This window comes from Balaenoptera ricei, chromosome 10 (genome assembly GCF_028023285.1).
Source record: "Balaenoptera ricei isolate mBalRic1 chromosome 10, mBalRic1.hap2, whole genome shotgun sequence".
Taxonomy (NCBI): Eukaryota; Metazoa; Chordata; class Mammalia; order Artiodactyla; family Balaenopteridae; genus Balaenoptera; species Balaenoptera ricei.
This window is the reverse complement of record NC_082648.1, coordinates 38,173,467-38,188,262: the sequence shown is the minus strand read 5'-3', so window position 1 is coordinate 38,188,262 and position 14,796 is coordinate 38,173,467. Positions and strand designations below refer to the sequence as shown.

At 41.0% G+C, this 14,796-nt stretch overlaps 1 protein-coding gene across 3 annotated transcripts in view; it reads right to left on the bottom strand.

The window, feature by feature from the left end:
• ANO6 (anoctamin 6) overlaps window positions 1-14,796 on the bottom strand; it is a 219,584-nt gene that overhangs the window by 155,805 nt on the left and 48,983 nt on the right. For 2 of the 3 annotated variants that reach the window (XM_059935720.1, XM_059935718.1), the window contains exon 2: window positions 14,350-14,409. The exons of the other annotated variant lie outside the window; for it this stretch is intronic. In XM_059935720.1, the coding sequence (XP_059791703.1) occupies window positions 14,350-14,409 (60 nt within the window). The remainder of the gene's footprint in view (window positions 1-14,349; window positions 14,410-14,796) is intronic. 3 annotated transcript variants of the gene reach the window in all.

Here is a 14,796-nt window from a genome sequence, read left to right as displayed (position 1 = left end):
AGCAACCTAAGTGTCCATCAACAGATGAATGCATAAAGAAGATGTGGCACATATATACGATGGAATATTACTCAGCCATAAAAAGAAACGAAATTGAGTTATTTGTAGTGAGGTGGATGGACCTAGAGTCTGTCATACAGAGTGAAGTAAGTCAGAAAGAGAAAAACAAATACCGTACGCTAACACATATATATGGAATCTAAGAAAAAAAAAAAAGGTCATTAAGAACCTAGGGGCAAGATGGGAATAAAGACGCAGACATACTAGAGAATGGACTTGAGGATACAGGGAGGGGGAAGGGTAAGCTGGGACGAAGTGAGAGAGTGGCATGGACATATATACACTACCAAATGTAAATAGATAGCTAGTGGGAAGCAACCGCATAGCACAGGGAGATCAGCTCGGGGCTTTGTGACCACCTAGAGGGGTGGGATAGGGAGGTTGGGAGGGAGGGAGACGCAAGAGGGAAGAGATATGGGGATATATGTATATGTATAGCTGATTCACTTTGTTATAAAGCAGAAACTAACACACCATTGTAAAGCAATTATACTCCAAAAAAGATGTTAAAAAAATTAAATTAAATTAAATTAAAAAAAAAAAAAAAAGAATTCCTGTTCCAGCACCTACTATGTGTCAGCGCCGTGCTAGATGCAGAAGACACAACAGCTAATAAAGCAGAAAAAGTCTCTTTTCAGGGAACTTATATTCTCTAATAACAACTAAACATAAATCCTTTTAAAATAATTGATTCTGCTTAGTGATAAGGAAATAAGGTGGTTATGATACAGAATAAGAGAAGGAAGTATTTTGGGCAGTGTGGTCAGAGGAGGCTCCCTAGTGGGTGATATTTAAGTTGAGACCTGAAGGATGAGACAGACTTGGCCGTGTAGGACTAAAGAAAGAACATTGGGGAGGTGGGCGAGGAGGGGTGGCAGGGAGAGCAAGCCAAGGGTTCTGAACCCTTGGTGTGTTGAAGGACATGGTTAAAGGCGGTCAGTGTAACTGAAGAGTTGAAGAAGTTAGAGGCTGGGGAATAAAATGAGGCTGAAGAGGAGGCAGGGGGATATGACACACGCACTGCCAGATAGGCAGCATGTGGCATCACAGAGGTTTGGAGCACTCTGCTGTGGCAAGAGCAGAAACAACAGACCAGTTACTAGACACCGTTGAGATCCCTCATTGAAAACCTACTAACAATGAGTCATGCTGTCATCAGCACCAGCCCCCACCTGTTTCCTGAAGGTGGCACTTGCTCCCTGGATTGGCAGTGAGCAGAGGTCCCAAGAAGGGCTTGTGCCCCAAATAGCTCCCACAGGGCTGCCTGAGACCCCACCCTGGGGCCCATGTGGCTTCCTTTCAAGTGGCAGCTCATGGAGGGCAAGAGGCTTTTCATTTGGCAAACCCAGTGTTGGTGCAAAGACCTGAGAGGTGATGCTTTTGAGGGCTCAGAGTGTGGCAGAGCAGATACAAGTCCTGCCTTCCCCTCATGCTGTGTGACCCTGGGCACATGTGCAACCTCTCTGAACCTCCATTTCCTCATAATATTGTGATGATGAAACAAGAGGACAAGTCTTCTCAGGAGGCTTCTCAGGCCACTGAATCCTCCCCCCACTTCCTCTCTCCCCAAATCTATATAATTTAGTTATGCAAAAAAAAAAAAAAAGAATTGGCCTAAGACAGTAGTAGTAGAGATAGAGAAGACAAATTCAAAATATATTTTAAAGATAGAACTAAAAGTACTGGGGCAAAGGGGGACAATGGAGGAGAAACGCAGGATGATACCCAAGTTTCTGACTTTGGAAACTGGGAAGATGGTAGTGCCATTTACTAAGATGGCCAAGATGGGATGTGGAAAGGCAGATTCCGGGAGATGGGATACAGAAGTGAAACAAGAGTTCCTCCTTGAGCATGAAACATCCAAAGAGATGTCAAGGAGGCAGTCAGATGTTGGGTCTGGAGGTCAGAAGAGGTCACTGTTGGACATATACATACACTGGGGAGTCATCAGCTCACTGACGGCATGTAAAGCCCTGGGAACAGATGAGCATGTAGAGGGAGAAGAGGGCCTAAGCCACATCCTGAAGAACTCTCCACATTCAGAGGTCCCCAAAAGAAGGAGATGCCTGCAAAGGAATAAAGAACGGCCAGTAGGGACGGTGAAAGCCAAGTTAGGAGGGAATTTCAAGAGCAGAATGGAAAACTGTGCTAAAGCTACTCAGAGATCTAGTAAGACAGGATAGGAATGCATCCATTGGAGGCAGCAACACATAGGACTTGAATGACCCTGAGAAACTGCACAAGAGTGATGGGAAAAGATATCAGACTGTCAGAGTGAAGAGAAAATGAGTAATGAAAAGCTGCAGTACATCTAGGCAATTTAGAAATTCTGCCTTAAAGGGGGGCAGAGAAATGGGGTGAGAGACAGGGATATTAGGGTGTAGGAAGATATCTGGCTCTTTAATATTTAATATAGGGGTACCAGAACATTAATTCCCTTATTCCTTCAGTCGTTCAGAAAATACGTATTAAACACCAGCACAACATCCTTAGGGAGCTTACAATCTACCAGGGGACAGAGGCAATAAACAAATACTCATATACTAATTTCAGGTGGGGAGAAATGCGTTGAAAACAAATAAAGCACGTGAAGGAGATAGAGAGTAACAGTGATATTTTAGATGAGCCAGGGGGCCAGCTCGGAGGGGGTGGCATTTGCGGGAGAACTGAATGAAGTACAGGAGCAGGAATCCTAGACAGGAAGGGGTTGGGAGGTGAGAAGAGATGGAGAGGAAGATATGGACAATATTCTTGGCAGTGGGGGGGCAGCATGTCAGGGCACAGAGAGAGGCCGGTATGTCTGGGGCACCTCAAGAGATAGGCAGGGTGGGAAGAGATGGGGACGGAGAGTCAGCAAGGGCCTTCAGCACAACAGGGCTGAGAGTTCGAACCGTGTACACGGTTGGTAGGGAGTCCACTGCAGGTCGTATAAACGTCTAACACAGAAGGATCACTCTGACTGCCGTGTGAACTTGGAGCAAGAGGTACACAGCGGAGGCTCACTTAGAAAGTGGCTGCAGAAGTCCCAGAAGACTTGGTGGTGGCCTGGGCTTGGAGTTAGGAGTGGGGGTGGGAGATTAGGAGCACTTGGATTTGGGATGGATGCTAATGGCTCGACTATGAGGTGGGAGAGAAAGACGGGGATCAAGGGTGACTCCAGGTTCGTGGCTGAGCAACCGGGTAGAGTCGTTGCTGAGATGAGAAACAATGCAAGAAGTGCAGGGTTAGAAAAGAAATCAAGACTCGGGTTTTGGACCTGTTAAGTTTGAGATGTCTGTCAGACAACCAAGTAACGAGGTAAAACAGGCAGCTAGCTGGAAAGCAAGGGAGAGACGGGGATTAGAGGTAAGCAAATGAAATCAGCAGCATGTAGATTTAAGGTATTTAAGGCCCTGGAAATGAAGGAGAGCACCTATGGGGTACATTAAGATGGGGAAGAGGTCAGAGAACAAAGGCCTCGGCGCTGCAAAGTTTAGGGGCCAGGAATGGGGAGAGACGGATCCAGCAGAGGAGACAGAAAAAACAAGTGAGTTGTGAACAGAATCAAGATGGAGGAGCATCACAGAAGCCAAGGAAAGAAAGAATTTCAGGAAGGAGGGAGTGGTCGACCATGTCCTGGGCTGCTGAGATAAGCGCCGGCTCCAAAAGAAAGTGCAGAGGCTTCTGTGACTCATGATGAATGAAAAATGCTCTGAGATAACATTCCTTCCCCGTAAGTGTACTCAGACTACGTAGTTATCTGGAATAGGAACCTTCAGTTCATCTAGAACACCAAGGCTCTGTTTCCATGAATGCCTCATCACATGGCAAGCCCTCCTTCAGGATTCTCCCAGCCAGCAACCCAGGAGATCCCTGTGTCTGAAATGGCAACAGCTCAAAAATGGGGAAGCAGACAGTGCTCAGAGCCAAGAGAATCAGATATGCTAGAGCAGGACAGAACTCTTCTACAGGTTTCTACATTTTTCTAACTCACAGCCTGTAAGAGGAAAATTAACAAAATTATTCCTCCCATCTCGCATGGTAACTGAAACTGTAGAATAGCTGCATTTTCGGCAATTCTGATTTATTGTTTCTAACCCCTTTTTTTCCCCCTCTATACTTTGTTCATGTTGCAGTCCCTGACTTTTAAAATCAGATTTATTGAAGTTTAACTTATATGCAGTAAAAATGGACCCTTTCTAAGCTGGATGCATTTTGACGAACATAAACAATGACGTAACCTCCGCCACAATAAACACATAGAGCATTTCCATCACGTCATAAAGTTTCCTTCTGCCCTTCTGCAGTCAATCTCCTCTGCTCTTCAATGATCTGTCCTCAGCAAGCAAGGATCTAATTTCTGTAATTTACAGTTTTGCCTTTATAGAACATCACATAATTGGAATCAAAAAGGATGCAGCCTTTTATGTCTGGATTTTTCACCCGGCACAATGCTCTTGAAACTTAGCCATGTTGTTGCCCCTATCAGAAATTTGTTCTTTTTTGCTTCTGAATAGTATTCCACAGTGTGGATGTACCACAGTTTATCCATTCACCAGTTGATGGACATTTGTTTCCAGGTTTTAGCTATTATGAATAAAACTTTCTATGAACTTTTGTTAAAATGTCTTATGTGGACACAGGTTTTCATTTCTCTTGGGTCAGTACCCAGAAGTGGGATTGCTCGGCCATGTAGCACCTAGCTTTTACTAAGAATAGCTAAATACTTCCTGAGCACTAACTTTGCATCATGCAAAGTTCTAAGCTCTTAACAGGCCTGATATTATATAGTTCTTAAAACAGCAATCAAGTTATTACTGTTCTTGTTTTACTTACGAGGAAACTAAGGCACAAAGGGGTCACTTGCCCGCCATCACACAGCTAGTGTGTAGCAGAGCCAGGATTCCCATATTCAGGAATTGCAGGGCAAAGCACAAACTATCAACTATTTTGCTTTGCTGCCTCCCTCAAGTCAAAGGAATGATGTCTGAGAGAGATCACAAAATTCTGACACTATATGGCTTGTGGCCAAACATAGCCACTGCTGACTATTCCTTCCCTCCCTTTAAAATCATGACAATGAATACACTGGAACTCTGAGGGTCACTGCAATAACGACATGTCATATTAAAGTCAGAACTTTATAGGATAATGTTGGGAAATGCTTTTAACTGTGTCACAGAATTTTGTAAATATTAACTTACTGGTGTTTAATAACAACTCTAGGGGGCTTCCTGGGTGGCCCAGTGGTTAAGAATCCGCCTGCCAATGCAGGGGACACGGGTTCGAGCCCTGGTCCGGGAAGATACCACACGCCGCGGAGCAACTAAGCCCCTGCGCCACGACTACTGAGCCTGCGCTCTAGAGCCCGCGAGCCACAATTACTGAAGCCCGCGCGCCTAGAGCCTGTGCGCCACAGCAGGAGAATCCACCGCAATGAGAAGCCCATGCACCGCAATGAAGAGTAGCCCCCGCTCACCGCAACTAGAGAAAGCCTGCGCACAGCAACGAAGACTCAACACAGGCAAAAAATAAATTAATTAATTAATTAAATAAATCTATTTTAAAAAAAAAAAAAACAACTCCAGGGGAAGCTACAGTCAGCCCTCCTCTTTCACCAGCATGGCAAATACTCAGAATTAATAACAAGGCTCTTTTGGAGACGTCTCCACTCTCATGACATGAAAGGCCATGTCAGAGGAAAAATACAAGGACTCTGGAATCAGATAGATCTGTTTTCAAATTCTGGCTCTGCTTCCTAGTGGACAGGTGCATACAGACCTCCTCACATGCAAAAACTGCTGTGAATAATTCCTAATTTGCAGCACAGCCATAAAGATTCGACAGCGCAACATGGGTGAAAACACTGAACATGGTGTCTTACATATTTAATAAACCCTTCCTTTCCCTCCTTCCTTGTCTCTTCCAGAATGTACTGTTGAGCCTCTGAAATTAGTGAGATAGAAGTTGGTTACTTAGCAAAAACCTTTATTGGTTTAACTTTTCATCCAAGTAGCAGCAAAGGAGAGACTGGAAAGTGGTTCTTTAAAATTTCTCATCTTAAAAAAAAAGTTATGCAAACTTTGCATTTTACTTCACGATATAATGAAATTATTTTAATATAAAAATGTTGTATATTTACCTCCAGCTAAGTAACTTAGCTTTCTCTGGAAAATTTTAAGGATATTTGTTTTGGGAAGAGTTCCCCTGATAAATGGCAGCTTTATTTACACGCTGCCACACTGCCACTTACCTGGGATATGAAGACTCCCAATTATAAAGCATGAACCCACGAAGTCTTACTAAGACTTCAAAAAGATTTCACGCACTTGGGTCATCATTGGCTACTGTCTGCAATCTCTTTACATCATTTTAACATCTACCCTACAACGCAACCCAATTTGCAGTCTTGGCTCCAAAAACTTTTAACTCTGAATTCTCCAAATGAGAAAAACAGCTACTTTCTGTTACCCCTTTGTGCAGCCTCCTGGCTACCTTTAAGGTAAAGAGATACTGGTTGTAATCTGCTTTCTAAGACAAATCTCTGTAACGGCTACAATAGTAAATATAAATACTGCAAATCTGGAAACATTTTTCAAATAACAAGAAGACATGGGACAAGCATAACCTTAAGTAAACTGGGATGACAGAGGAGTGATAGTTTTTTGTTGTTGTTGTTGTTTATTTTTCAGTTACATATACTTTTTTTCAGATTATTTTCCATTCTGGGTTATTATAAGATACTGAATATAGTTCCCTGTGTTATACAGGAAATCCTTCCTGCTCATCTATTTTATGTATAGTAGTGTGTATCTGTTAATCCCATACTCTTAATTTATCCCTCCCCACTCCCTTTCCCCATTGGTAACCGTAAGTTTGTTTTCTATGTCTGTGAGTCTTTTTCTATTTTGTATATAGATTCATTTGTATTATTTTTTAGATTGACATATAAGTAATATCATATAATATTTGCTTTCTCTGCCTACTTACTTTGCTTAGTATGATATTCCCTAGGTCCATCCATGTTGCTGCAAATGGCAATATTTTATTCTTTTTTGTGGTTGAGTAATATTCCATTGTGTGTGTGTGTGTGTGTGTGTGTGTGTGTGTGTGTGTGTGTATATATACCACATCTTCTTAAGCCAATCATCTGTTGAAGGCACTTGGATTGTTTCCATGTCTTGGCTACTGTAAATAGTGCTGCGGTGAACATTGGGGTGCAAGTATCTTTTCAAATTAGAGTTCTCGCCTTTTCTGGATATATGCCCAGGAGTGGGATTTCTGGATCATATGGTAGCTCTATTTTTAGTTTTTTAAGGAAATTCCATACTGTTCTCCATAGTGGCTGTACCAATCTACATTCCCGCTAACAGTGTAAGAGGGTTCTCTTTTCTCCACACTCTATCCAGCATTTATCATTTGTAGACTTTCTGATGATAGCCACTGTGACTGGTGTGAGGTGATACCTCATTGTGGTTTTGATTTGCATTTCTCTAATGATTAGTGATGTTGAGCATCTTTTCATATGCCTGTTGGCCATCTGTGTATCTTCTTTGGAGAAATGTCTATGTAGGTCTTCTGCCCATTTTTTGATTGGGTTAGCTTTTTTTTTTTGTATTTAGTTATATGAGCTGTTTGTATATTTTAAATATTAACCCCTTGTTGGTCGCATCCTTTGCAAATATTTTCTCCCATTTCAGAGGTTGTCTTTTCGTTTTGTTGATGGTTTCCTTTGCTATGCAAAAGCTTTTTAAGTTTGATTAGGTCACATCTGTTGATTTTTGCTCTTCTTTTGTCTTGGGAGACTGATCTAAGAAAATATTGCTATGATTTATATCCAAGAATGTTTCACCTATGTTCTCTTCTAGGAGTTTTATGGTATCATGTCTTATATTTAGGTCTTTAAACCATTTTGAGTTTATTTTTGTAATATGGTGTGAGGGAGTGTTCTAATTTCACTGATTTGCATGTAGTTGTCCAGCTTTCCCAACACCACTTGCTGAAGAGACTGTCTTTTCTCCAACGTATATCCTTGCCTCCTTTGGCGTAGATTAATTGCCTGTGGGCGTGTGGGTTTATTTATGGGCTCTCTATTCTGTTCCATTGATTTTCATGTGTGTTTCTGTGCCAATACCACACTGTTTTGATTACACATTTTGTAGTTTTGTAGTACTGTCTAAAGTCTGGGGGCAGGAGTGGTGTTATGCTTCCAGCTTTGTTCTTTTTCTTCAGTATTGCTTTGGCAATTCTGGGTCATTTGTGGTTCCATATAAATTTTAGAATTATTTGTTCTAGGTCTGTGAAAACTGTCAAGGGATTTTAATAGGGATCACATTAAATCTGTAGATTGCTGTGGGTAGTATGGCCATTTTAACAATGTTAAATCTTCCAATCCAAGAGCATGGGATACCTTTCCATTTCTTTGAATCACCTTCAACTTCCTTTATCAATGTTTCATAGTTTTCAGCGTATAGGTCTTTCACCTCCTTGGTTAAGTTTATTCATAGTTTTTGGTTGTTTTTGTTTTTTTTCCCCAGTGTGATTTTAAGTGGGATCATTTTTTCACTTTCTCTTTCTGATATTTTGTTAGTGTAAAGAAATGCAACAGATTTCTGTATATTAATCTTGTATCCTGCTACCTTGCTGAATTCATTTATCAGTTCTAATAGGTTTGGTGTGGCATCTTTAGGCTTCTCTATATAGAGTATCACATCATCTGCAAATAACGACAATTTTACCTCTTCTCTTCCAATCTGGATACCTTTTATTTCTTTTGCTTGTCTGATTGCTGTGGCTAGAACTTCCAATACTCTGTTAAATAGAAATGGTGAGAGTGGGCATCCTTGTCTTGTTCCTGAATTTGGCAAAAAGGCTTTCAGCTTTCACTATTATGTATTATGTTGGCTGTGGGTTTGTCATAAATGACTTTTACTATGTTGAGATATGTCCCCTCTGTACCCACTTTGGTGAGAGTTTTTATCATGAAGGGATGTTGAATTTTATCAAATGCTTTTTTTGCATCTATTGAGATGATCATATGATTTTTGTCTTTTCTTTTGTTAATGTGGTATACCACATTGATTGATTCGTGTATGTTGAATCATCCTTGCTACCCTGGAATGAATCCAACTTGATCATGATGCATGATCCTTTTTATGCATTACTGGATTCAGTTTGGTAATATTTTGTTGGGGATTTTTATATCTATATTCATCAAAGATATTATATTGGCCTGTAATTTTCTTTTTTTGTAATGTCTTTGTCTGGCTTTGGTATCAGGGTGATAGTGGCTTCATAGATGAATTTGGGAGTGTTCTCTCCTCTTTAATCTTTTGGAATAGTTTGAGAAGGACTGGGATAAGTTCTTCTTTGTATGTTTGGAAGAATTCCTCAGTGAAGCCTTTCAGTCCTGTACTTTTGTTTGCAGGGAGTTTTTTTTGTTGTTTTTTTTTTAATTACAGATTCTATTTCACTTCTAGTGATTGGTCTGTTCAAATTATGTGTTTCTTCTTGACTCAATTTTGACAGGCTATATATCTCTAGAAACTTGTCCCTTTCTTCTAGGTTGTCCAATTTGTTCATAGTATTTTCTTATTATTTGTTGTATTTCTGTGGTATTGGTTTTTATTTCTCCTCTTTCATTTCTTATTTTGTTTATTTGGGTCCTCTCTTTTTTCTTCTTGGTGATCCTGGCTAGAGGTTTGTTGATTTTGTTTATTTTTCAAAAAACCAGCTCTTGGTTTTATTGATTTTTCTATTGTTTTCTTGATCTCTGTTTAATTTATTTCCTCTCTGATCTTTATTATTTCCTTCCTTCTGCTAACTTTGGGTTTTGTTTGTTCTTCTTTTTCTAGTTCTTTTAGGTGGTAGGTTAGGCTGTTTGAGATTTTTCTTGTTTCTTAAGGAAGGCCTGTATTGCTATGAATGTCCCTCTTAGAACTGCTTTCACTGCATCCTATAGATTTTGTAAGGTTGTGTTTTCATTGCCATTTCTCTTGAAGTATTTTCTGATTCCCTCTTTAATTTCATTGTTGACCCACTGGTTTTTTTGTAGCATGTTATTTAGTCTCCATGTGATCATTTTTTTCATGTTTTTATTTCTGTGGTTGATTTCTAGTTTCATTCTGTTGTGGTCAGAAAAGATGCTTGAAATAATTTCAATCCTCTTAAATTTGTTGAGGCTTATTTTGTGTCCTAGTGTGTGGTCCATCCTAGACAATGTTTCATGTGCATTTGAAAAGAATGTGTATTCTGGGTTTTGGGGATGTAGTGCCCTGTAAATATCAAGTAAGTCCAATTGTTCCATTGTATCATTTAATGTCTCTGTTGCCGTATTGATTTTGTCTTAGAGATCTGTCCATTGATGTCAGAGGGGTATTAAAAGTCTCCAACTATAATTGTATTCCTGTCAATTTCTCCCTCTATGTCTGTTAGTATTTGTTTTATATATTTAGGTGCTCCCATATTGGGTGCATGTGTTAACGAGTGTAATATCCTCTTCTTGTATTGACCCCTTTATCATTATACAGTGTCCTTCTTTGTCTTTCTTTATGAACTTTGTTTTAAAGTCTACTTTGTCTGATATGAGTATTGCTACCCCTGCTTTCTTGTAGTTTCCATTTGCATGAAATATCTTTTCCCAACCCCTCACTTTCAATCTATGTGTGTCTTTCAGCCTAAACTGAGTCTCTTGTAGGGCAGTATATTGTTGGTTCCTTTTTGTTTTTTTTCTTAAATCCAATTGGCCACTCTATTTTTTTTGTTTGGAGCATTTAGTTCATTTAAAGTAATTCTTGATAAGTATGTATTTATTGCCATTTTAAACCTTGTTTCCAATTGATTTTATAGTTCTTCTTATTAATTTCTTCTCCTTTTTGTTTTTCCTTTTGTGGTTTGATGGTTTTCTCTTTATGCTTGAGTTCCTTTGTTTTTGGTGTTTGTGAATCTATTGTATAATTTTGATTTGTGGTTACCCTGGTTTTTAAGTATGTTGACCCAAAACTATATCTACTGGCTTTAGACTAATAGTCATACAAGTTCAAACACATTCTAAAAGATCTACATTTTTTTACTCCCCTCCCCCAAATTTTGTGATTTTGATGCCCTATTTTACATCTTCATGTTTATCCTTTTGCTATTAACTGTAGTTATAATTGCTTTCACAAAAAATTGATTGTTTTTTAATCTATGTATTGGCTTATTTAAGTAATCTTCAGTCAGTTTATATATTTGCCTTTCTTATTGTGAGTCTCCCTTTCCTATAGATTCTTGACTCTTTTCTACTTAGAGAAGACCTTCCAATATTTCCTTTAGGTTAGGTTTAGTATTGCTGCATTCTTTTAGTTTTTGCTTGTCTGAGAAATTCTTTATCTCTCCTTCTATTCTAAATGATAATCTTCCTAGGCAGGGTATCCCAGGTTGTAAGTTTTTCCCTTTCAGGACTTTGAATATATCATTCCACTCCCTTCTCGCCTGCTAAGTTTCTGTAGAGAAATCATCTGATAGCCTTATAGGGGTTCCCTCATGACTGACTCTTTCTTTTCTCTTAGTGCTTTTAGAATCTTTAACTTTTGCCATTTTAATTATGATATGTCTTGGTGTGGGTCTATTTGGGTTCATCTTGTTTGGAACCTTCTGTGCTTCCTATACCTGGATATGTTTCCTTCTTTAGGTTTGGGAAGTTTTCAGCCACCATTTCTTCAAATACATTTCAATCCCCTTCTCTCTTTCTTTTTCTTCTGGAACCTCTATTATGCATAGGTTGGCGTGCTTTATATTATCCTATAAATCTCATATGTTGCTTTATTTTTTCATTTTTCTTTCTGTCTGCTGTTCTGTTTGGGTGATTTCCATTATTCTATCTACCAGATGACTTATTCATTCTTCTGTGTTATTTAGTCTGCTATTCATTGTTTTTAGATCAGTTTTTATCTTGGCAATTGAATTGTCTAATTTTGATTGCTTCCTAATTCTAGTTTCTAGTTTCTTGTTACAGTGACCTGCATTTCTTTCTTAATTCCTTTAGCATTTTTATTACCTCCTTTTTGAACTCAGGGTGAAGTACACTGAGTTTGTTCTTTCAGGGGATTCCTCTTGTTCTTCTGTGAGTAGTTCCTTTGCTTTTTCATTTACTTACATTTCTTATATTTACATTACTTACATTTCTCTGTCTCTATGAATAGGAGAAATAGTTATCTACTTTGTTCTTGAAGGGCTGTTTTTATGTGGGAGCATTCCTGTGCAGGCTGTGAGTCCAATATTTTTGGTGCTAGGGCTGTTTTTGGTATGAATGCCTGCCACATCTTTCCTCAGAGTGTGCTGGACATTATCCCCTCGATAGGGGGTTGACTGCTGTTCTGGTGTCCAGATCCTGCACTGGGTGTTGGGTGATGCCTCCTCTTTGCTCCATGGCTGTCACAGCCCTGTCAGTGGTGAGGTCTGCTCCCCACTTGTTGCAGTAGAAGTCCTGAGGGTCAGGTTCAATAAAGCTCCATTATACTTAAGTATATGCTCTGCCCCCAAGGAGGTGAGCCCTGAAGCAAGTGAGACCCATTGTGGTCATGGCAAACCTATGCGCTACCCATGCAGATGTCCAAGATTTTGCCCAGAAGCAGCCCAAGGTCACATTCCTTTCTCTGTTGTATTCATCCCAGACCTAGTACTAAGCTGGTGGAGGAGGCCGGAGTATCATGGCTGCAGGAATTGAGGTGGTTGTGCTGTGGCCTGGGACCTGTGCTGCCTCTGTGGCAGGCCTCTTCCTGGACCTGTCCACCCCAGATCCAGCTCCAAGCTGTGGTGTGAGGTGGGCTTAACTACAGCACTCCTGCTGAGAAAGGAACTGCTGCATACGCCTATCCAGGGGCTGTCCACTGAGGACATGGATTCTGTGATGCCACCAACCACCATGTGTGCACGCCAACAAAGTCCACTGCTGCCCAGATCTGGCCCCATTGTTGGAGGGCTGATAATGAGCTCAGATGTCAGCCCCACCCCAACCCTGTACATGCTCACAAAGCCTGCACCACCGGAGCCGTGCCCTGCTGTTAGCAAGCTGACAGTGGGGTTCCGTTGGTGGACCCACGTCCCACCCTACATGCACTAACAATGGACCACACTTCAGGCCCTCCAGCCTGTCTCCAAGCAGCTGGACCAAGTCCTCTCCCAAGGTCCCTTCGCTGGAGTTTCAGCACTTTAGCACATACTAGTAGCCCTTGCCCGGCGTGCATTTCAGGCTTGGAAGTGCAGCAAGGTGGTAGTAATCAGTGTCAGGGCTGGTCTCTCTCTGCCCTGATTGCTAGCAAGCATGTACACATGCCTCGTGAGCAGAGTCCAGGCCTCTCCAGCTCCCTATCTGTCCCAGTGGGCCTCCCAGCAGACAGGGGAGTTTCATAAAGCAAGGGCCTGCCTGTGTGGACACTCCCTCCTTTACAGATCCCCCCAGGGGTGCTGGTCCCATCCTGACGCCTTTTTTTTTTTTTTGGTCCTACTCAGTTACATGGGATCTTTCTTTCAGCTTTGGTCATTTAAGAGATCTTCTGCCACTGTCTGGTTGGTTTTTTGTGAGAGTTGTTCTACTTGTAGATGTAATTTTTGATGTGCTTACATGGGGAGGTGAGTTCTACATCCTCCTACTCCGCCATCTTGATCTCCCCAATAGTTTTTTACTCAATTGAAAAGATGTTCACATATTAATCCTGAGAAGCCAAAGGATTTAATTCAGCTATGCTAGTGGATGTGGTTGCTCAGTTATATATGCATTATGATAAAGGAAATAATTTAGTCCTTAAAACATATTTTTATGAAAGAGCATTTTCATTTTGTCTTAAGATAATGCCACATGCCCCCTTTCACTGATGCCACGCACACTTGTAAGTATGTTATTCAGAAGTCCCTGGATATTATAAATACCCTGAGCAACATGTAAAGTCACAGAAATCTTGCTTTCATTATTTTGTCATCAAAATCCCCTTGATAAACTTTTTTTTCGCCCCCTCAACTCTCTCTCCTGGAAGGCAAGGGTGGGAATTCCTTGTGTACGAGATCTTGACCCATAGCACAGTGGGCGGTCGACAGGTAACAAAAACATTTGCTCTCAGAAGCTACTTTCAAAAGGAGTGGATTATTTTTAGCAATCCATGTGGGCTAACTGGTGAATAAAAAGTTAGGGAATTTCAATTCAACAAATATTATCTAGGTCCCCATTACATGCCAGCAAGTTACTGAAAGGATATAGGCCTTGTCCTTCTAGAGCTGACAGTCCAAGGGGAAGGGGAAGGAGGGTGGTTCAAATATAAAGGAAGGACATCTTACCCAGGCTGGATGGGAGAGTGGCAGGAGCCATTAAAGGCCTCTTGGAGGCAGGATCATCACCTGAAGGATGAGGAGGCATCAATAAATACAACAAACAAATATAAGGGGGCCAGGCTAGGCAGTAGAAAGACCAGTCAGAGGCATCAGACCTGAGTCCCAGACCTGCTTCTGCAACAACCAGGATCCGACCTTGAGCAAGCCATTTGACCTTTCTAGTTCTCCTTTTCCTTATCTATGATATGCAATGGTTAGATTATGTCAGTTGACCTTAACCCTTGCTGTGCATCAGAAATCATCTGGAATCTTTCTAAAAATCCTGGATCCTTCCCCCCAAAATGTGGTTTTAATTGGTGGGGCAGCAGTGTTTTGGGCAATAGCTTTCCAGGTGATGCTAGCCTGCAGCCCAGTCTGAGAACCACGGGCTGAGATGAGCTCTCAAGCCTACGG